Raw genomic sequence first — 24,073 nt, 5'->3', positions numbered from 1 at the left:
GTTAAATAGCCAATTTTTATGGTGACAACTATCCATAGGTAAATAGGAGTTGCGGTCGGTAGGTCTAATTATATCGAACAGCACTTTAAGGCATACAGGGTAAATATGTAGAACAGCAAAGAATATATCACCTATTGTCATAGTTCTGGGTCACCTGCTGGAGAAGCCCAGTGGGGAAAAACATCCTTAGAGCGAGAGGGAGGGCAGAGCTGCAGGTAACAAATGTGGTTCAACTGGGATATCTGTATGACCAGTTATGAGCAGTCTCTGCTGTCACCCCCGCTATGTAGATATTTACAAACATTTACACCCCAACATATATAATGGCAGTATAGAAGTATGTTTCCATATCATGTGCTCAGGCACTCGTACACGGGCAACAACAACAAAAAAAAAGAAACGGGGAGGGGGTATTAACGTTTGGTGAGTAAGTAAATTTCCTACATCCTGGAGCAAGGTAAGAGATTCCCGTGCTGGAGGCATATCTTAAGGGCAAAAAGGATCATTGCTGGGGGTTGAGGGAACTAGTAACAGGCTGAAACATTAAGGCCCTTTGGCCTCTAAGGCACCATATGTAACATTGAGAGCATTTATGCCATGGACAGATGGTCAGGGATCTCACAGTTGAGTGTCGGGGGGGGGGGACATGTTCCAGGGCCCATAACAAAAGTGGTAAGGAGAGTATATATAAGGGAGAAAAAAAAGGGGTACAATTTTGTTTATATTTACTGTATCAGGGGTGGCATCTGGGTGCTTGCTTGGGAAGCAAGGTGTCTGTGAGTACAGGAATTATCAAGGGCTTGTCTCCCTGAAGTGAATCAGTTTATGGAATCTTCCAGAGCTGGTTCTGGAGCAGGGGATGAGAACCGGCCTCTCTTGTGGACTCCATGTTGGGTATTGTGGTCTGGACGGGCCTGAGATTTCTGTGGAGAGGTGGAGAGGTGGATGCTGCTCGACGTCTGGAGCCCTCTGTGGTGTGTTCAGGGGGTGAGAGGTGGAGATCCTGTAGGGTATGCTGAAGATCTTCTGCAGATTTGCAAAGATAAGAGGTACCCTTGTATAAGAAACGAATGGCAAAAGGGAAGTTCCACCTGTATGTAATATGATGATGTTGTAGGGTAAGTTAATGGTTTTTCATGGCTTTTCTTTTGTTGAGGGTCGCTTGGGAGAGGTCCTGGTAAACTTGATAGTGGTTCCCCCTGGAATGTTAAGGGTTCCTTATTACGGACAGCTGTCATCAGTTGTTCTTTATTATGGAAATAGTGAAGTTTCACTACTTTGTCTCTTTGGAGACCGCCTTCTTTGCGTGGAGTTAAAGATCTGTGGATTCTGTCCATCTCCAGCCTTTCTATAGGGATCAATGGGGCTAGTTCTTGAAAGAGTGTGGTGATGGTAGATTGAAGGCCCACTACTGTCTCTGGGATCCCTCTAATGCAAAGGTTTGACCTTCTAGCCCTATTTTCGAAGTATTCAAGACGGACCTGTAGGGTAAAAATTTCCTCCCTGAGGGTCTCAAGAGCCTCTGCATGGTTGCCGGTGGTAATTTCTAGCTCAGCTGTACGTTGTTCTAATAGGGAGGTGCGGCGCTCCACATCCCTTATCTCCTTTGCTAATTTCTCTGTGATAGCATCTAAGGTGTTTTTCAGCCTTAGTGACCATGCGCTCGATCTGACGGAGCAGATCGGGTTGTGAGGTATCACCCTGGAGCACTAGAGGGGTCACCCCGAATTCAGAATCGGACTCACCATCTGCTTTATGTGCCGAGGGCTTTGTTGCCTGAAGCACGCGCCGCCATCTTGGGTGAAGTCTTCATTAGCATATCCTGTATGGATTTCCTCTTTATTTTGTTTTTTTACCGCCGTATACCATCTCAGGTGGCCCTTGAGGGTCACTGCCTTCAGCTGGTCGGGCTGTTATGGTCAGAGATGTTGAAGACTTGGTGCTTCATGGCTGTCTGGTCTCGGTAGGTGCGGAACTCTAAGCAGATATGACTTGCTCAGACGGCTTTGTGCATGCGCCCCCTGCAGGCATGTGTTTTATGCAAGTAAGCAGACATGTAACATGTTTACTATGCTGCACCAGCTCAACTGCACTTGGCCCCAACTAATTTTTCAGGATACGCCAAACATATAGGCTCCAATACAGTCTTAATGCTGCTTTAAAATAGCCTAGAAATAAGTTCCTGCAGATGGGCGGCACAGTGGTGTAGTGGTTAGCACTTTCTTCTCGCAGCAAGAGAGTTACTGGTTCGAATCCCAACCACGACACTACCTGCCTGGAGTTTGCATGTTCTTCTTGTGCCTGCGTGGGTTTCCTCTGGGTACTCCAGTTTCCTCCCACACTCCAAAGACATGCTGGTAGGTTAATTAATCCTGTATAAAAAAAAAAATTGGCCCTACTGTGTATGTGAGTTAGGGACCATAGATTGTAAGCTCCTTGAGGGCAGGGACTGATGTGAATGTGTAATGTATATGTAAAGCGCTGCATAAATTGACAGCGCTATATAATTACCTGAAATAATAAATAAAAATGTGCGCTATTCTGGAGACATAGCTCCTTAAAGTGCACTGATACCCATACATGGGGTGTATCAATAGACAGTTGTACAAGCCCTCTGGATTAAGCAGTAAGTATACAAATATACCTTTATGCCTTGACTGGTCACCTAGCTCACCCATAGAAATGTAGCCATGGGCTGAACTTATGTCTCAGATGCCTTGCTGATCCTTCAGCCCACATGGTCCACCAAAAATGGCCATCCTTCTACTTCCTGTCTATACAGGAGTAGGCCATACTGAATGAACCTGTACCCTCTAGTGGCTGGAGGAAGCACTGCAGTCTAATACTGCTGAGAAGTACACAGGGCATGAACAGTACGCTGCCCCCAGTGGCCACTGGGAGAAAGACCAGAACAACAACTCTCTTTTTTTTTTTAAAGAGAGGGAAAATATTACCAGTCCCGCCGTAGGATCCTTAGAGGACCCAAACTTCACCAACCATGGCGGGCTTTGTCAGTCATTGGACCTTCAAGGACTGGGTCCCCCTTTTTAATGGGGTCCACACCCTTGGACCTGTAGAGCACCCTGCTGGCAAACACCTTTGGATAATAAATAACTAGGGTTCCATTTATCAGGGTCCAGCACCCAGATGGGTCACAGTACAGGCAAAACTTCGGGTCTTCTTAGCCGAGGCTCAGGTACCATCCTTTATTGCTTAGCCATTTGAATGGATCTGATCAGAATGCCCCTAAGCTCTGAAATCATTCTTAGGATTGAAGAGCTTTAACAGCCATGACCACCACCTTCAAGACACTGGCGAAAAAACTGAGGTTCTTCCTGTATGGGAGGGGTTATAAGGGAGGAACTTCCAGTCTATTGGTTGCCACTGTCCAGTCACCTAAAGGTAGTGTATAACCCAGATAGTCATTATTACCTGCTCTGTGTCCTGTGATGTACGATAAAGAAAAAGTAATAAAGTGTCTTAGTTTAGAGTTGTTAAAATTATATGAATAATAGAGGACTAAACTTAACCACTCACAAATAAACTACCTGCACAAACAACTAAAAGTAAATAGAAGATGATGCCGTTATATTGAGAACAATGAGAGATGTATGGTACTGAACTGTATAAAAAGAGAGGAGAGGAGCCAGCTCATCGTATTGTCATTGTGATACACATGCTGCAAAGGTCTGTGTCACAAAGGATAATTATAGGCTTTTATTAAGGAAGAATCCAGTGATCGGAGCCATGGTTCTATCATTTACCTACGTCTTCCAGTTCTGTGTGATCCTGCAATGTATGACACTCTGGAAATCAGGAATGCAGAGTCCGGCCTGTACCCTTCATTTTACTGATGTAATTGATGAATTCCAATATTTTCAGGATGGAGATGTGATCATTGGAGGAGTGTTCACTGTGAGGTCAAAAAAAGATCTAGAATCATCTGAAGAAAAGCTATACAGGTATGTAACTTATTTGCTAGGGAGAGAAAAAAAAAGTGATCAGGGTGACAGAGAACAACAAATAGGACTTTACACAATGATTTGAAGAAATACACATGATGGAAATATTATAAGAATTTATACAATGTATATAAAATGTCTGCTTATTTACATGCAAACTGATCTATAGTTGTAAAAGTGATCACTTTAATACTGTCAATTAAGGATGATCGAACTTTTGAAAAGTTCGGTTCGGCCAGAACATCCGAACTTCCCGAAAGTTCGGCCCGGATTTCAGAACCCCATTGAAATCAATGGGACCCGAACTTCGGTAATCAAAAAACACAATTTTAAGCCATAAAACCCAATAAATGCCCCTAAAAAGTCCCTAGGGTTCTGGGTCATGCCCCGTTAACTATTAATCACACAAAAAAAAGTTCTTAAAAATTATCATTTTTGATAAAAAAGCCAATTATTGAAAAAAAAAAAAAAAGAGAGAGATTTTTTGATTTTGACTTTGGATTTAGTATCTGGGGGGTCTAAAAAGTGTACATGTGAAGTTTCAGCTCTGTAGCATGTCCAGAACCATAAAAAAAGATAGTTTGTATTAGAAAACTTTCAGCACAGGAGGTTGGCTTTGCTGCTGTAACACCTTGCCGGTTTAATAGAAGGCATTTTTTTGGGTTCTTTGCAGTCAGGAAAAACATCTGAATTTGTGTATAGTGGTACTGTGCACAAGTTCTGATGTTTTGCCTGCCTCCAAAAACTCCCAAAAAATTCCAGCAAAAACACACCTGGGTATTTTTTTTTGATGCTAGCGTTTTTATGGCATTTTTTGGGGTTCTTTTGAGGCAGGCAAAACATCTGAACTTGTGTATAGTGGTATATATACACACATAATTATATGTATATATAGACACCTAGCCATATATAGGTGTGATAGTAGCAGAAGTATATTACTGTAAATGATTTCATTAGCGCAAGCATATATTTCTGCTACTATCACACCTATATATGTCTAGGGGTATATATACAGACATATATGTGTATATATACCCCCTATACACATGTTCAGATGTCATGTCTGACATCAAACATGTCCTCAAAAAAGCACTGGCAGTGGCAGCCCCTGCAGCATAAAAAATGCTTGGCTGGTGAGAAGCCATATGGGTGTCCCGAAGCAACTCAGAGAAATGATCATTTCTCTATAGCGGTCACCCTGCTATGGAAGGGTTTGTCACCCTTCCATAGCAGTCACTGTCAGTTAACCCTACACTACACTACGGTCCCTTTACACTTAACACTTTCCCTACAGAAACTAAATTTTTGAAGCTAACTTAAGTGTAAAGGAGCACTCTAACTACACTAGATATCCCTTTCCTCACACTAATAAATGCTAAATGACACTTTTAAAGTAAAATTAACAGAACTGCTTCCACTCTCTTCCATGTCCAGTATAACAATGCTAGGAATATGGCAGGGGCGATCTTATATACTGGGGGGCGTATTCACTAATGATTGGTCTAGGGACCCCCTAGTCACTCCAATCACATTCCTAGCATTCTCCTGCCCCCTCAATTGGCTTTTGCTAATGGTTCTGGTCCAATCACGGGCTTTTAAAGCCCATTTCCTGAACCATTGCATTTTGGTCGGTTCTGGTTGCCGAATTCCGAACTTTTTGGGCAAAAAGTTCTAAATTCGGCCGAACCTCGAACACCCAATGTTCGGGCTGAACCGATGGTGGACCCGAACTGTTCGATCATCCCTACAGTCAATGGATGATTTTTTTCCCCAGCCCGGTAGATGGATGCGGCTTGCACTCCTGAGCAAAGGTTAATTGCGACGTTGAGGTATCTTGCAACAGGGAGAAGCCTGCAGGATCTGAAGTTCACCACAGGCATCTCCCCCCAAGCACTTGGAGTCATCATCCCTGAGACCTGCTCTGCTATCATCAAGGTCTTGCAGAAGGACTATATCAAGGTATGTTTGTTTTTTTACATTACATGTATTAGTCGTTTCACCCGAATTATGATGTTTTTGGATGTACAGCAATTGGCACAGGCCATTATTTGTAAACCACCCTCTGTCCGCATGCACATAGTAGTAACGATGTAGATTATCTTAACCATTTGTAAAATTACCCACTAACCACCCCACCATTCTCTCATATGTGTCCCTAAACGCATTGCCTGTTAACAGTATGTCGATTTTTTGTAATTTTATTACTTTCCCTCAAACAATTATTCCTTGGCCAATGTTTTATTACCTAGTTTATGATTTATCTAAAATACATCAGTCCATCCATTCCCACCTATGATTCTGTATGTTTATGTAATGATGTTAAAACCTTCACTGACCACAAGCCCTTATTGATGTATAAATGCCCAGTTTTACTTACCCATCCCCCCACCCACATGCTAAATCTCAAAGTCAGCATATACCAAAGCTCTAGCTCAGAGGTCTTCAAACTATGGCCCTCCAGTTGTTCAGGAACTACAATTTCCATCATGCCTTGTCATGTCTGTGAATGTCAGAGAATTACAAGGCCTCATGGGATGTGTAGTTCTGCACCAGCTGGAGGGCTGGTGCTCTAGCTGGTGAGTATAATGGGCCATACACACTATAAGATTGTCAGAACAATTTATCCTTCCGATTTACCAAAACCAAATAATATGAGGTCCAACAAACACTTTCAAATCCTATGCAATCTGGTAGGCCCTTGCACTACATAGAAAAGGCCATACACACTATAAGATTGTCAGAACAATTTATCCTTCCGATTTACCAAAACCAAATAATATGAGGTCCAACAAACACTTTCAAATCCTATGCAATCTGGAAGGCCCTTGCACTACATAGAAAAGGTAAATCTGCACGAAAAAGTCTTCAGAGAATCTTATAGTGTGTATGGCCCTTTACAATCTAAGAACAATAGGAGGTTGAAAATAAATGTATTTAGATGTTACATCCCCAAATCCAAACGTTTGCCTTCCTGTTGTTTATATTTTTAACAAGTTGCATAAGCATTTAACAGACAACTGTGTGTGTAATTAATAATGTGATGTGCTCAAGCACTATTTTTTTTTTTTTTTTTCCCCACAGTTTCCTTCAAACGCAGAGCAATGGCTGGAGATTTCTGATCAATTTCTGGAGAAGTGGAATTTTCCCAATTGTGGGGGTGCTATTGATGGGAAGCACGTCCGCATTGTCCCCCCTCCGAATTCCGGCACATTTTATTATAATTATAAAGGTTTTTTTTAGTATAGTCATGCTAGCCATAGTTAATGCAAACTATGAGTTTATTTTTTTGGATATTGGCAAAAATGGCCGCAATTCGGATGGGGGAGTTATTGATCAGACGGAGTTCGCTCGTTGTCTAAAGAACGGCACTCTGAACCTGCCATCCAGGGAGCAAACTGTTGAGGGTATGAGCTTTGTGTTTATCGCAGATGATGCTTTTGCGCTTGGGGAGCATCTCATGAAGCCCTACCCTCAGAGGAACCTCACCCCCGACCAAAGGATTTACAACTACCGGTTGTCCAGAGCTCGCAGAGTTGTGGAGAATGCCTTCGGGATAATGGCCAACCGGTTCCGGATATTCCTGACGTCCATACACCTGGCACTGTACAAAGTGGATAATGTGGTCTTGTGTTGCTGCATTTTGCACAACTTCCTACGCAGGAATGTACACAATTATGTTTTGCAGCAACTGGATACTGACCCTGCTATGCCAGGTACAAGTGGAGAGGCCCAACCTCCTGACCAAGTGGAGTCCATGACGTCAATGGAAGTTGGACGGTCAGGATTGACATCATACAGGGCCCGTCAGATCCGCCAGGAATATCTGGACTATTTTGTGGGGAGAGGAGCTGTGTCCTGGCAGCAATCAATGTCACACACACATTAATGTTGTTAACGATTTGACACACAAGATAAATGTCAGCGATCTATTATTTTTGAACACATTAAACAAAAATTGCTATGATTCTGTATTGTGGATTCTAATCATTTGGGCACATATGGCCAACATAATTTTTGGTGTAAATCATGTGTTATATATGTGTGACTTTGGAAGGGTTAATACATTCATCAGTGGGTTTCTTTGCTGTAGTCTCTCACCAGCTGATCCAAAGTGATGATGGCCATGTGTTATTTTTTTATCCAGTGGTGTAAATACAAGGGCCTTCTGCACCCCATCAAATTTCCACAAACCCTCTCACATTGAGAACTAGGTCACACCCAAGGTTCATCTAATGTCACCTTACATTGGTGGTCATTGTCCAGAATGTGCCCATAATATATATTTCATATAATACATTAGGGTATTAACAACGTACCTACACCTGTTATGTCGTGTTCATTTATGACATCCTTCTCACTGCCCACCAATGTTAGGATATTTCAGTGTTATGTGAAACTTGATCATTGTTCATCTCAAAGTGTTATATATATAGGTAATGGAAAGTGAACTAGAGCAACGAACAAGCAATACACTATAGATTACACTGATCTCCCTACACTGATTACTACTGGCAATATCAATGCCATATTGAATCCTAGGACTGCTAGTACCTTGAGTGTTGAGTCACACTTATGCGATGCGGGAAGTCTGCGACTTTGCATCCTTCCTGCATCGCATAAGGGTGACCCGCCACTAACTTTTTCCACAGGATTGTATTACACAAGTGTGAAGCACTGTGCGACCCAATCCTGATACATCAGAAATAAAGGGTCATGTGCGACTTGTGTGCGTGTTCAGTGCGAATGTAGCCATACAAAGTGTATGTCTCAATTCGCACTGCACTCGCACAAAAGTCGCACATGATGCATTTATTCAGCTGCATCAGGATAGGATCGCACAGTCGTTCCCACTTGTATGATCCGATCCTGTATGAAATGTCAGATCGCACTGTGATATGCGTTAAAACTGTTGGGATCTTTAACATTTCATTGACACCTCCAGCAACTCGCATATGGCAGTGTCCAAAATGCTTTCATTAACATGTAAATATGTGAATAGGACAGCCATCATACATTTAATGCTTCTTTACACAGCTTTAGACCTGGTCCCCCCAACGAAAGTCAAATAAAGAATGGAACACACATTGTTGAATGTAAAAAATTTTTTGTAAGAATCATTCACAGGGTTAGGGTTAGGGTTAGGGTGTTTTAAAGTGTTTTTCCCAAACGTGGGTACACTCTTAACAACTGAGTGTCATCAAGATATCATAAAATATTACAAAACATTTGTAATAAAAGGAACCCATAAAAACCTTAAAAACGTTATAACAAATTTTTAAAATTTGGCAATCATGTCCACAAAATCGCGCATTTTGGATTGCAATGCCGTTGCTGTTTCCTTTATTTGCTCGAGGTCTGAGCAACATTGGAGAGCCTCACAGGTTAATTTTGCTAAAGTGCAAGTAGGTAAATCATGATCTGTAAAAAAATATACAACTGAGTCAATGTGAATCACCTACATGAGGTCATAATAGAGAAACATTTGGTGTCCAGGTTATATTAAATTACTCTCGAGTTAATACCTACCCTGTTCTTATGCTCTTTTGCCCTAGGCTCTTCTTCTTCCTCCTGTCCTCCTCTGATCCTGTTGCTGATGATTCTGCCGGTCTCCTGAGCTTACTATATATTCATTAGGGGTGTGAACGCATGATGACGTCATTGTGAGGGCATGGTCGTAATGTATATATATTTTAAGCTGCAGAGACCAGAGACGGGCAGAATGCACGGCAACAGCATCAGATGAGGACAGGAGGAAGAAGAAGAGCCTAGGGCAAAAGAGCAGACAACATAAGAGCAGAAGATTGCACAGCAGAAGAGTGGAGAGGAGAAGATCCAAACAGCAGAGTGGAGAAGACCGGATGAAGATATTTAAGAACATTTCATAAACGTCTCCTGTCGTTATTCACATACACTTCCATTTATGTGGTTAATGTGTAGGGGTACTATGTACCCCATACCCATTCACATAGTGATTGGGGTCTGGGATCTGGGGGCCACCCTTTGTTAAAGGTTGCTTCCAAAGTCCTAGGAACCCCCTGGACGCATGACCACCCAAAACCACCAGACAGGGTTGTGGGGATGAGGCCCTTGTCCTCCTCTACATGGGAGCAAGGTGCTTTTGGGTGTGCGGTGCAGAGGCCCCCTGGCCCAAAGCAATAAAACCCCCCCATGTTGAGGGCATGTGTCCTGCTGTGGTCCAGGGGGTGTTTGGTCCGCTTGCTCGTTCTCTTTCCTGGCCTGACAAGCTGCATGCTTGGATAAGGGTCTGGTAGGGGTTTTGGGGGTAACCCACGCTGTCTTTTTGTTGTGGGCATACCCTCAAACTCAATACCACACACCAAAGGCCTGGTTGTGAACTTGGGGGGGACACCCACGGTGGGTTATTCAATTTGTCTGTGTAGTTCCCCCTCAAAAATCTTCACAGCGCAAGTGGCCCCGCAAGTCAGAGCATCCTGATCTGACTTACGGTGCCACTTCCATTCAAATAAAGAGGCTCCCATAGGGAATTAGTGTTGACAATTGGAGGCTAAAAATAACACTAATCATTATGAAAAAACCTACGTGGGAACACAATTGGCTCTTGGACACTTGGTCCTGGATCCTCCACAGTTTCAGATGTGGCTGCCACGCTGCTTGCCAAGTTGCCAGGAGATATTGGTTCTGACCTGGCTGGGGATGCCACATCCTCACATGACGCAACATCTGCAATGTAAATTTGTAAGGGAATACAAGAATATAAGGTTAAACAATCATTGCAAATACACATATTTCTATGATCCCACTACACAAAAATCTGTGCCTACCAACCTTCATGTTGCTCTGGTGTCTGGTCACTTGTTGGCTCCACCAGAATAACCTCAGGCATAATGTCTTCATCTACATAATACAAAAAAGTTGCCATATCATGAAAGTCACAAAAGGTACATTTGTTAGGACATGGTGCCCTGCTTGATAGCTCTTTTAGTAACAAATATGAAGACATGTACATGGTTATCTACGAAAAATATGGTACATTAATGTTTGACTGTGCATAGGAACCAATTACCTTTAGTGGAATCTGTGCCACCTTCTGGGCCCATGTCCTCATCTTCTTCGGCAACTGCTGATGGAGCTGCCAAACCTCTCCTCCTCCTTTCCCATAGTTTGGCACGGAGTTTTAGTTTTTCTCCTATTTAAAGGTTTGATTAATAATCTGTGATTAATAGGAATGTTTGCAGAGAAGATTCGTGCAGGAAAGAACGTTCGTTGCAACACAATACATATATTTTTAACTATGGCTTCCTGACTTTTAATGTCATATACTAAAACATCAACAATAGATCGATCTAATCACGACATGACAACTAAAATGAGTAATCTAACTTTTTACATAGACATTATAATCTAGACATGTTAATACAACATACACCAAATTATAAAAAACATATTGCATGTTTAAAAAAAAATTAAAAAAAAAAACTTACTTTTTTTAAGAATCCGATGGATTTGGGAAAGCTGATCCTGCTCACGGTGTTTCAGGTCAGACCACCGTTTCCTAATCTGATCTTTCAATCGCTCAACACCAAATTTTTTCAACAAACAGGCCACCACCTTGTCCATGATGCCATCTTTCCTGGCATTGGGCCGTCGTAATTTGCCAACTTGCCATCATAGTCCATTTTTTCTAAAATGGAGACCATCTCCACCATTTCTGACTTTGACATGGGTGTAACCCTTGATTTTCGGGTGGCCCAATCACTTCTGCCCACACTAATTGAGCTCTCAGATCGTTGAGACACGGTTCGTAATTAAAAAACGATTGTTCTACTGCCTCAGGTGTGTGTGTCGCATGTAGGCCTGATCTTCGGCACGTACACACCCCTGCACAAGCCCGCCACTGGAGGAGGAGTTGACGCATGCGCTGTATTTAAAGGTCGCCAGATCGTTCGGCCAACGATTCGCTAGCGGACATATCGAGGGTTGGAGCACGATCGAACGGCGAATCACGACTTTTCCCCACAAACAAAGGAACGACTATTTTAATAGAAAGTGTGTGTTTTGGGCCCTATACAGCTTTTACTCTGAATATCTTTATTATGTCCCAAAATACATGCTATTTTAATATGTTTTGTGTTGTGTTGTGTCTTGCAGGCATATACTGTCCTGCAAAATGGTGGACAATTACACCAGCCACAACTTTCTGATAAGTTTTATTGATGAGTTCAGGCAACTGCCGTGTTTGTGGCAAGTCAAGTCGGCTGATTATAAAAATAAAAAACTAAAAAAACAGGCCATGGACCATTTGGTGGCCTTCTACAAGCCCGTCTGTCCTGGGGCAAATGTGGATTACGTACGGCGAAAAATTAACAGCATTCGCACTGCCTACAGGCGGGAGGTAAAAAAAAATTGAACAGTCCACCCAGTCTGGAGCAGGTGCACAAAATGTACATGTACCACGGCTGTGGTATTATGATAACCTGCGATTCCTGTCAGACACCTTGGAATCCAGGCCATCCATCTCAACACTGCCTTCTACTTCGGCAGAGGGCTCAGTGTCGGTTGATCCAAGCCAGGATGAGGATATCCTGGAGGAGAGTTTTACTCAGGTATGGCATTTCACTATATATTGTCTGCTAAAATTTAATCATGTAACAAAATTATAAGATAAACCATAATTGACCCTTATGTAAACGGCCATAGCAAGGGGTTGGCATGACAGGCAACCGCCAGGGGCGCAGGCCAAGGGGGGTGGGTCGCTAAAACATTGGCATTGTTTTCTTGATTTTTTGAACAATCCACTCAGCCTGCACACCCCAGAACCCCCAGTTTGCAGGCGGATTCATGCAGGTGTAAAACATTGAGAGCAGCTGAACCAACAGACCAGGAGACTGAGACTGTCTCTCACTGCATCCCCAGCACACCTCCGGTCTTACAAACACTGCTGCATCCCCAGCACACCTCTGGTCCTAACAAACACTGCTGCATCCCCAGCACACCTCTGGTCCTAACAAACACTGCTGTAGCCTCAGCATTCCTCTGGCTCAACCTTTTTTAAAACCAAACTAACAAACTAACAGATCCTGCAAATGATCCATCCATCCTTGCTTCCATGTCTCTGGTCTCTCACTCTGGGTCAGCAAGGCAGGTGGCTTCCTTATTCCTGTTTTCCTGCAACGCTTCACCCTCAATGCCCTACATCAAGCACTCTGCAAGTTCAGGCCCCCCTCTCTCTCTCTGCAACCCCCCTCCTCTCTCTCTCACCCCCTCTTTCTCTCCCTCTCTCTAGCTCTCAACCCTCTCTTTCTTGTTTTTCACACCTGACACAATGATTGCCCACTAGAGAGCTCTACACTGGGCAAACAAGGGACAAATGAGAAACATTTAATGCCCTTTTAGATTTTTTTTTGGGGGGGGGTTACATTTTTATATTGATCTTGGGGGGGGGGTTGTTGCCAAATACAGCTCCTCAACAAGGGCACTGGAGACCCTAGATACGCCACTGTATGTAAAGTCTGCTATTTGTTCACAATAATATAACAAACATGCATTTTTATATACACTATAACATTCTAATCAATTGTTCATTTCATCAACAGGGAAGTGTCACTGAGGAGGAGCCAGGTTGCAGCCAGGAGCCTGGGGAGCCTGCGGAGCCTGAGGAGCCTGTGGAACAGTTTCCACCACCACCTCCTCCTGCCAAACGGAGGCAAAAGAGGAAACACATCGACGACATCACCGATGAATTTATACAGGAGGCCACCATAGCCCTACGTCGCAAACCGGAGGCCAATGAGTCCTTCGGCAACATGACGGCCAAAATTTTGGATAAGGTGGACCTCAGGCAGTGTCAGTATGCCAGAAAAATTATTCTGGATGTGCTGCAAAACGCTGAAAACGGCATCCTTAATGAGCACAGCCATGCATGCCAGGAGCACCCATGCCCTCCACCTCCACCTCCACCTCCACAACAGCCACCACCTCGCCAAATGCCACATGGCCTGTGGCAATATGGCCAGCATGATCCAAACCTGCCCTCATGGCAGGCGGATTACAGTTACCACCAACTTTAATTTTTGTAACCCCCTATTATTTATTTTACCCCTGTTTGGCAGTTTCTATTTTCATTTAGTCCAAATGGACCTTTTTTATGTTTAGTTTTTTATACGGAGAGTATTGATGTTTTCATTTGTTTTTTCAGAGATCCAAAAAATAAAGAAAATTGTAAATCAAAAATGGCCTATCTGAATTTGTTAACATGTTTAATATTGTGCATAACCTGAAAAATATGTTTTAGACATTAATTCATACAAGAATAAAGGGTCATATCAATAGTTAGATCTTTGCTGTTAAAAAAAAAAATTAAATGGTGAAGAGTTCAAATTATTTAATTATAAAATTTGATAGAACAGATAGAATAGACAAACATTATCTTCATCATAACAGAACACATGCCTTTTTATTAGAAAAGTATGGCATTATGAGCAGCATCTTCCTTCTTCTCACATTTATCAAGATGAGCATGTGCTCCGCATTTCACCTATTTCTTGGACTGCCGCAAGCCGAAAGTTCTTTCTGGATAAAATGTTGAGTTTACTAGAGAAAATTCTTCCGGGACCTCATTTGGTTGGATCATGCGTGTTGGGATTTGTAGCTGTGTGTCGGCAGAATTCTGTACTGACTGGCGAACAATCGTCCGTTCTGGTGTCGGCATACAAAAATTTTAATGCTTGCAAGACAGACTATTGTCTGCAGAATGTGCGCTGACGGCTGTCGGAGGCACCATACTGACAAGCGTACAATCGGCAGATCTTTCGTCCGCCGACGTTTGTATTCCGACGATCGGTACGTGTGTATGGGCCTTAAGTGTACATTTATGTCAAGAAGGACTAAGAATCCTAGTTCTTAATCTTTATATCAGTCTGTCCATAGTTTACAGGATTTATCCAAATTTAGCAGTGAACCAGAATGCATGGCCAAGGCTCGTTCATATGAGTAGTGTAGGTGAGTAGTATGCACAGCTTCTGAAGGGTTGGGGGCAAGATCGCTTTTCCAGTTATGTTAGTCTTGCAGATATTAATAAGTTGGTTAGGACTTTATGGTACTGAACTGGGAAGGCGTCGATCCCAATGTTCGAAATAGCAAAACCTGGGTTGGGCGAAGCAAAAATACCCGAGATTTAAGATAAAAAACAAAGAATTTTCCTCCAGAAGTCGCGTATACTTAGACATGACCAGATAATGTGGAGAAAGGTTTCCGTGCAGCCACAATCTCTCCAACAAAGTGGAGAACAATCAGGAAATATTTTTGCTAGCCTGTGGGGTGTGAGGTACCATCTAACATTGATCGTTATTGCAGTTCCCAGTGAGTGACACAGTGGGTGGCTTCAGAAGTGAACCGTATTGCCTGCTGCCATTGGGAGGCAGAACATGTGTTCTGTAATTCCTCTTCCCATTTAATCATTAAGCTATGTTTGCTAAATTACATTTTGTCTTGCATTAAATTGTAGAAGGTAGATATACCCTTGCTAGGTTTTGCAGATGATCTCAAGAGGCTCACTATTTGAGGGTACCTTAATTTCTCTTTTGTAAGGGCTAATAAAGTCCCTAATCAGCTCAAGCACCTGCCATTAGTGGCTGTTATTGGACAGTTACAAACTCAGAAGTGCTCAGAGCAAAGTTCTTCCGGGTTCGCTATGTGGAGGAGAGATCAGGTATGTGATCTCTCCTCTGTTCACACTGCTAGTCATTCTGAAGATCGTATTGTGGTCCTAAAACTTAGAAAATCCACCAGGGTTTTTTTTTTAGCAGCAAGAAACCATAAGTAGGACAATCGCCAAATAATGTATTGTTACAAATATCCTAAAAACAAACATAGGCTAAAATATGAGCTCTGGTTGGAGATAAATCCACTGTGATGTACTGATGGAATGATAACCTTAGATGGAGGCAGGTATGAGCTTTTATTATACAAATATTGCACCATATTGATCCTGCCGACCAATTTTTCTAATGCATTTTTGATCTTGGGGAAATTGTTGGCAGGATCAACACTTTACATGTGGCCTGATATGGTTCAGTAGGGGAGGTGCATGCTTGCCTCCCCTTCCCTATCCAACTAGTCTGCATGTTTGGATTAAGGGTCTGGTGTGGATTTTAAGATGGACTTCATTCTTTTCTTTTTTGTATAGAGCCCCCTTAAAATCTGTACCAGAACCAAAGGGTATGTATTTCCTCGGGGACCTCATGGGACCTTTTTTTTTTTGTTTTTTGTTTTTTTAATAAAGTACACTCTTAAAGGACTCATATGATTTTTTTCAGCATTTAAAAAAATTACTTTTCCTGCCCTAATTAATTCTTGACATTTTCTTTTTTTACATTAGTGCATATTCCCCAGAGTAATGTCTACCCCCTTTTGACACCCTCATGTCTATAAACACCTAGTAGTGAGTCCTTAATTTACAGACCTGTGTAAAACTTAGCATTACCTCAACATTGTTTGTTTGTGCTGTTTTATATATTCCCCAGGAAGCATTGCCTAAAAGTCTTTCCCTCTGAATTTAATGTTAAGCTGATCACATGTATGCATAGTTTAAACATATTTTACAGATATATAGAAATTGTTAACTTACTGTTTTGGAAAAAAAAAAAAAACTTTTTGTAGCCCATCTTTCCGGTATTTCGTGAACCTCCTGGCTTTCCTTACCGCAATTGATAATATAAACCAGGATCCAGACATCTTACCCAATATCACTCTCGGCTTCCATCTATTTGACTCATGGCTGGAACCCAGGAAGGCTGTACAGAGTGTTCTGCAGATCTTATCTGGACCAAATGGGACAGTTCCCAATTATTCCTGTAAAGGACAAGGCAAGCTGGCTGGTGTTATTGGAGATCGCTATTCATCCACTACAATCCCAATCGCCCAAATCCTCTCACTGTACAGATACACACAGGTGAGTGAAAACTGCTTGTATATTTGTAATAAAATTCTAAGCCAATGGAGACAACAATATACATTTACAAAAATATGCCAGTCTGTGAAAGCTAACCACATGAGCTCCAGAAGATTTCACCCCCTTTTATAACCAGGCCATTTTTTGCTATTCAGCACTCGGGATGATCGAACGGTTCGGGTCGACCATTGGTTCAAACCGAACATTGACTGTTCGAGGTTCGGCCGAATTTAGAACTTTTTGCTGAAAAAGTTTGGAATTCGGCAACCAGAACCGACCAAAATGCAATGGGCCAGGAAATGGGCTTTAAAAGCCTGTGATTGGACCAGAACCATCAGTAAAAGCCAATTGAGGGGGCAAGAGAATGCTAGGAATGTGATTGGAGTGACTAGGGGGTCCCTAGGCCAATCATTAGTGAATACGCCCCCCAGTATATAAGATAGCCCCCGCCAAATTCCTAGCATTGTAATACAGGGATATGGAAGAGAGTGGAAGCAGTTCTGTTAATTTTACTTTAAAAGTGTCATTTAGCATTTATTAGTGTGAGGAAAGGGATATCTAGTGTAGTTAGGGTGCTCTTTTACACTTTAGGTAGATGCAAAAATTTAGTTTCTGTAGGGAAAGTGTTAAGTGCCAGGTTGACCGTAATGTAGTGTAGGGTGAACTAACACTGACTGCTATGGCAGGGTGACCAAACCCTTCCATGTCAGGGTGACCGCTATAGAGAAAAGATAGTTTCTCTTAAGTCACTTTCTGTGCACTAATATGGCTTCTCGCCGGGCAGCCTGCTTTTTGGCTGCAGGCGTTTATAGGGATTTTTTGAGGACAAGTTTGGAGTCAGGCATGACATCTAAACTTGTGTATTGGGGTATATACACACACACACATGTATGTATATATACACCTGCGCATATATAGGTGTGAAAGGAGCAGAAAACTATACTTGCGCTAATTAAATAATTAACACCAATATAGTTACCCTCCTATCACACCTATATATGTGTATGTGTAAAATACATATAAGTGTGTGTGTATATATATATATATACAGAAGTTCAGATGTTTTGCCTGCCTCCAAAAAAACCCCCCAAAAAAACCCCAAAAAACCGCTAGCGCCAAAAAAAAAAAAAAAAAACGCCCAGGTGTGTTGTTGCAGGAATTTTTTGGGGTTTTTGGAGGCAGGCAAAACATCTGAACTTGTGTATAGTGGTATATATACACACATACTTATATGTATTTTACACTTACACATATATAGGTTTTATAGGAGCGGAGCCATATTAGTGTTACTTATTTCATTAGCGCAAGCATATATTTCTGCTAATATCACACCTATATATGTCTAGGTGTATATATACATATAAGTATGTGTGTATATATACCCATATACACAAGTTCAGATGTTTTGCCTGCCTCCAAAGAACCCAAAAAAATGCCTGCAACAACACACCTGGGCGTTTTTTTTTTATTGGGCTAGCGTTTTTTTGGGCATTTTTTTGGGTTCTTTGGAGGCAGGCAAAACATCTGAACTTCTGTATAGTGGTATATATACCCCTATACACAAGTTCAGATGTTTTGCCTGCCTCCAAAGAACCCAAAAAAATGCCCAAAAAAATGCCTGCTACTAAACCGGCAAGGTGTGAAAAGAGAGAGAAGCCATATTACAGTTCTATAATTGCACTAATACAAACTATCTTTTTTTTCTGGTTCTGGACATGCTACAGAGCTGAAACTTCACAGGTACACTTTTTACACCCCCCCCCCCCCCCCCCCCAGATACTAAATCCAAAGATTTTTTTTTTTTTTTCAATAATTGGCTCTCTATCAAAAATGACAATTTTTAAGAACTTTTTTGTGTGATTTTGTGTCTGTGGGGTCTTCTGCTTGGAGTCTCTGAAGAAATCTGAGGATGATGGGAAATGGGGGAAAAGCATATGCCCTGCTGAATTCCCATCTGTCGGTCAGAGCATCCGTTCCGCATGCTTGGTGACACTTGCTGCGTGTGAAGTACCGGACTAGCTTGTGGTTGCATGGAGATGCAAACAGGTCTACTTCTGGTGAGACCCCTAGGGACAGAATCCACTTGAATGAGTCTATGTGGAGAGACCACTCGTTGTGATTTTTCAGCAAAAAGTTTGAAATTCGGCCGAATTTCGAACAGCCAATGTTCGGGTCGAACCGATGGTCAACCCGAACCGTTCGATCATCCCTAGTGGGGGCAGTGAGCCAAATGTAGTGGGAACGTACTGGTACGTCACTCTGCCTGGCCGGGGCTGACCGCCGCAGTATATAGTCGTGCGGCGGTCCGCAACCGGTTAATGCACGGTTCCCTTTAAAAAGATAACAGAGACCAAGTGCCATGTGAGTCTCCACATGAGACTACGGATGTTAAGCTATGCAAAATACATCTTGTTAAAAGCTCTGGCCTTTCCTCAGGGAATAAATATGCCAAGTGTATCAATTATGATAATATGAGCTTGTGCAGTTGTGGGAGTGATGCAAAGTTTTTTAAACATTATTTCGTTGCTTCTTTGTTTACACACTGTTTTTACCCTGGGCTGATCACCTAAAAGGTATCAGCTGTGACAAACAAGATTCAGCATAAGCTGCTCTCACCCCATGTTGCTGTTTTTGCCTTGGCATATAAGCGCCCGATGGTTCATCTCCTCCCTCGATAGCATGCTTGTGGTGAAGGCCCATTCGCGCATGCGTGAATCTTCGCCTTTTAAAACAGGCATACACTGCATGGAGAGCGTGTTTGAATGCAATTGGCGTGCACGTGGACGCCATGTAGCATGCCGCGCATGTGCAAAAAAGGGCGCAATTTATAAGGAACTGTTTCCCACGTGCTAGCCTCTATCAGAGGCTGAAGGGGACACAGCAGCAACAGTTGGGTTGTGTGAGTCACTGTGGGTGCATGATTACCGGCACAAACAGGTTCTGTATCTTTGGGATAGTCAGTACTGTGTATAATAAGCTGTAGAAGCTTGGCACAAGCCTTGAGTACACTGAAGTTAGTACCTCAACTTTGTCTTGCTATAAAGCAATGTTTGCCTGAAAAAGGGCTGGGGGAGGCACAGTTGGAAGGGGCACTGTGATGCCACCGTCAGGCCTTGAAAGTCCTCGCCGTGCTTCCTCTGTGTCAACTCCCCCTAAAGAGCCAGAGGTGACTAGCCAATCTGAGCCATTGTGGTTTTCAGGCATAGTGGCTACTCCAGGTGCTTCTGCCGTGCATATGTTACTAAGGACGATTTGGCATCAGCATTAGCCAGCCTTGAGGGTAAGATTGCTGCCATGATTGCAGCACCTCAAGGAGGGAGGAAATGTGATAGATCCCCCTCACCTGAGCCACCCCTGAATCAGTTCAGGATTTGGCAGAGGATGTGGAAGAAGTAGCTGACGATGACCCTATGGATGGTCAAGATGAGGTTTCCACTTCTGGGGCGTTAGGGTCAGAGGAGTCTTTATCAGCCTCTCAAACCCATAGATTATCGGTTCAGTCTCTTACTGAAATGGTCCGGTCTGGATACAAATTTCCTCCCTTAGAGATGGCTGAAGTCTCTTATCTCTAGGCTCATTGCGCCCTCCTCATAGTCCTCAGACATTTCCCATACATCTACTCTTGGAGCAAGAAATGTATAATGATTGGGAGCATCCTGATAGGATTTTTTGTTCCTCTTAAAAGGTTTTCACTATTGTATCCTATAGAGAAATTGTTTACTAAGAAATGAAATATAGCCGCTGTGGATGCTGCCATTTCTTCGGTTAACAAGAGTTTAACCTGTCCTGTGGATAATGCCCAGGTTATTTAAAGATCCAGCATATAAAAAGTTGGAATCTTTATTGAAAGCCTCCTTTGCCATTGCAAGATCTGCGAAACAACCAGCAGTTGCGGCCATAGGAGTTTGTCAGTCTTTAAAAGACCATATGAAGCGAGTATCCAAGACAATTCCTTCTCAAGGAGAGTCTGGAAGATCTGTCAGCTCTACCTCGCACTTTGTTTCACAGAGGATGCTCTTATGGACTCCATAAGGCAAATGTCATGGTTTGCTCTGATGACAGTGCATATGCGCAGAATCCTTGTGGTTAAAGAGCTGGTCTGTGTAATTACTTGTTGGCTTCCCTTTTCAGGGAGAACGCCTTTTTGGTGATGATCTGGACGACACCTCATGAACAGAAATGCTGCTACCTGTAAAAAGGAAGAGCAAGCGTCCTTCTTTTATGATCCCCAGCACTCATACTATCAGTGCTTCTAACTCCATACGGTGGCGATGGTCTCAGCCATCTGGGTCTAAAACCAAGCCTTCAGGGCAGGGTCAGAAAAAGCCCTGGGCCCAGAGATCAGCCAAGTCTTCCTCTAAGCCTACTCTGTGAAGGGGCACCCCCACTCACGTGGGTGGGGGAGGAAGGCTGCTTCGGTTCTCGAAGGTTTGGGTGAAAACGATCCAAGACAACTGGGTTATCTCCACCATCTCGCAGGGGTACAAACTGGAATTGTGATTGTTCTCGCATCCTCGGTTTGTAAAGTCAAGTACACAGACAGATCCCCTAAAAAGATTTCTTTCTGGCATTGGACTAGCTGAGGGCTCAAAGAGTGGTAACAGAGGTTCCGGAGAGCAAAAGGTTCAAGGGTTTTTACTCAAATCTGTTCATAATCCCAAAAACAAATGGGGATGTGAGACCTATTCTGAATCTCAAAGCTCTAAACCAGTTTCTAAATGTCCATACTTTCCATATGGAGTCAATTCGTTCGGTCATAGCCTCCCTGTAGGGAGAGGAATTTCTAGCATTGATGGACATCAAGGATGCATATCTTCACATGCCTATATTCCAGGCTCATCAAAGGTTTCTATGCTTTGAAATTGAAAACAGGCAGTTTGTGGCCCTGCCCTCTGGGTTATCCACGGCTCCAAGAGTGATCATAAAGATCCTAGCTCCAGTATTGACTGTTCTAAGGTCCCGAGGGATATCTGTAATAGGATATCTGGACATTCTATTACTGATAGATCGATCAGGTTCGGCTCTAAGCCGAAATGTTCTCCAGACAGTACAGTTCCTAGAATGTGTGGATTGGATACTGAATTTGGCAAAGTCAGCATTACAGCCAGTCCAGCTTCTGGAATATCTGGGTTTTCTTTTGGACACAGTACAAACTAGAAAGGTCATAGACCTTAAGGATCGGGTTCGGTCTGTAGTAAAGGCTGAGATATCCTTCTGTACATCTTTGCATGAAGTCATTGGGGAAGATGGTGTCCACATTCGAGGCAATTCCCTATGCTCAATTGCATGCCAGACCCTTGCAGAACAACATTCTGTCTACATGGACTGGAAGGGTTCAGTCTCTGGACTGGTCCATGTCTCTGGTACCAAGAGTACGTCAGAGTCTGAATTGGTGGTTGGTGACCAGAAATCTGGAGAAGGAAAAATCCTTTCTTCCAGTAACCTGGAAGGTGGTGACTACAGATGCCAGTTCTGGAGAAAGCCACTGTCCAGCAGAAATGGTCTTGGGTAGAGCGGTCTCCCCATCAAAATTCTGGAAATCTGAGCAATCAGTTGTGCTTTGAAATACTGGATGCCCAGACTTCAGGGTCACCCTGTCAGAGTGCAATCTGACAATGCCTTGGCTGTGACTTATATCAACCATCAAGGAGGCACAAAGAGTCAGTCATCCCAGAAAGAGGTGGATATTATCCTGTTTTGGGCAGAGAAGTTTGTGCCATGCCTGACAGCAGTTTTTATTCAAGAAATAGAGAACTGGCAGGTGGATTTTCTGAGCCATCAACAGATGTTTTCCCGGGGGAATGGTCCTTACATCCCGAGACTTTTTAATCAATCTTCCTACGCTCGGGGGTCCCAGATGTAGATCTTTTTGCATCCAGATTCAACAACAAGTTGAAGAGATTTGTGTCCAGGACCAGGAAACCACTCACAGTCGGAGTGGATGCTTTAGTGACTCCTTGGAAGGAGTATTCCCTGATTTATGCCTTTCCTCTGGTGCAGCTGATACTCTGTCTGTTGCGCAGTGTTAGGCCTGCCAGAGATGCCAATCGCTGCTCCGGTTTCCTGACCAGTAGTCTTGTTATCCCCGTATACGGTGGAGGAGGGGATAGGGTCTTGCAGCCAAAATAGCGGGACCTCAAATGATAGTGCAACCAGTGAACTCAGGGAACAACAAGTAAGGAAAGGACTCACGGTTAGGAGTAGGTCGGGAGCCAGAGCCCAAGGGAGCAAAGTCCAGTAGAGTGGTTCAGAGCAAGCCATGTTCGGTAACCAGAGTCAGTACAATCCAATGGGGTGATCCCAAGAGCAATCAAGGTAAGCCAAGGTCAGGAACAAGACATAGTACCTAAACCTCAGACAAGCAGGAAGCAAAACCTATACTAAGGCACCAGCAGGAAGTGGAAGAGGGTATTTATGGGTCATATGATTAGGTAACTGAAACAGCTGGCTACTGAGTGGAGCAAGAGCCTAATACCAAAAGGTAGCTGATAATGAGAAGCTTGCTCAAAATAGGAATCACCCTGTGGCCCAGGCAACAGGGAGATGATCCAGAACACACCAGAACACCAGCCAAGGTGTGACAGTACCCCCCACACAAAGAAGCTACTTGGGCTTGGAGGGATGTTTCTCGTGAAATGACTTCACAAGCTGCGACGCATGAACATCACTAGCTGGGAACCAAGTCCTTTCAGCAATAGAGTAGCCTTTCCAGTTCACTAGATATTGTAACTGCCTACCCCTACTTCTAGAAACCATAATTGTACTAATCTCATACTCTTGATGGCTATTAACTGAGACAGGAGGGTAGAGAAAAAAAGGTTTCAACAGGGATACGTCAAACGTATTGGGTATTCATAAGTGTGAGAGTAGACAAAGTTTATAGGCCACAGGGTTAACCTGACGGAGTATGCGGAAGGCTCCTATGTATTTAGGGCCAAATTTGGGAGAGGTCTGATGCAGCTTGACATTTTTAGTAGATAACCAATTGGTTGAGACGAAAACGATGTGTGGGTCGCCTGTGACTATCCGCGTACCCCTGGTACCTATGAAAGCAACAAAGTAGTACCTTCCTTATGTCTTTCCAGTGTTTAGTTAACTTGGCTACCATGTGGGCAGCTGCAGGTACATCTATCGGAGTAGAGAGAAAGGGTAAGACCTTGGGCTGAAAACAGAAAGCAGC

The 24,073-nt window shown here is 43.1% G+C and overlaps 1 protein-coding gene across 1 annotated transcript in view; it reads left to right on the top strand.

Annotated features, from left to right (window-relative positions):
- Positions 1-3,747: 3,747 nt before the first annotated feature.
- LOC309566989 (vomeronasal type-2 receptor 26-like) overlaps positions 3,748-24,073 on the top strand; it is a gene marked incomplete at both ends in the record, with an annotated part of 182,618 nt that continues 162,292 nt past the window's right edge. The window contains one exon of the mRNA XM_082272309.1: positions 3,748-3,962. Within this exon, the coding sequence (XP_082128435.1) occupies positions 3,748-3,962 (215 nt within the window). The remainder of the gene's footprint in view (positions 3,963-24,073) is intronic.

This window comes from Pelophylax lessonae (genome assembly GCF_965119305.1).
Source record: "Pelophylax lessonae genome assembly, chromosome: 1".
In the NCBI taxonomy this organism is placed as follows: Eukaryota; Metazoa; Chordata; class Amphibia; order Anura; family Ranidae; genus Pelophylax; species Pelophylax lessonae.
This window is presented reverse-complemented; position numbering and strand designations above follow the sequence as displayed.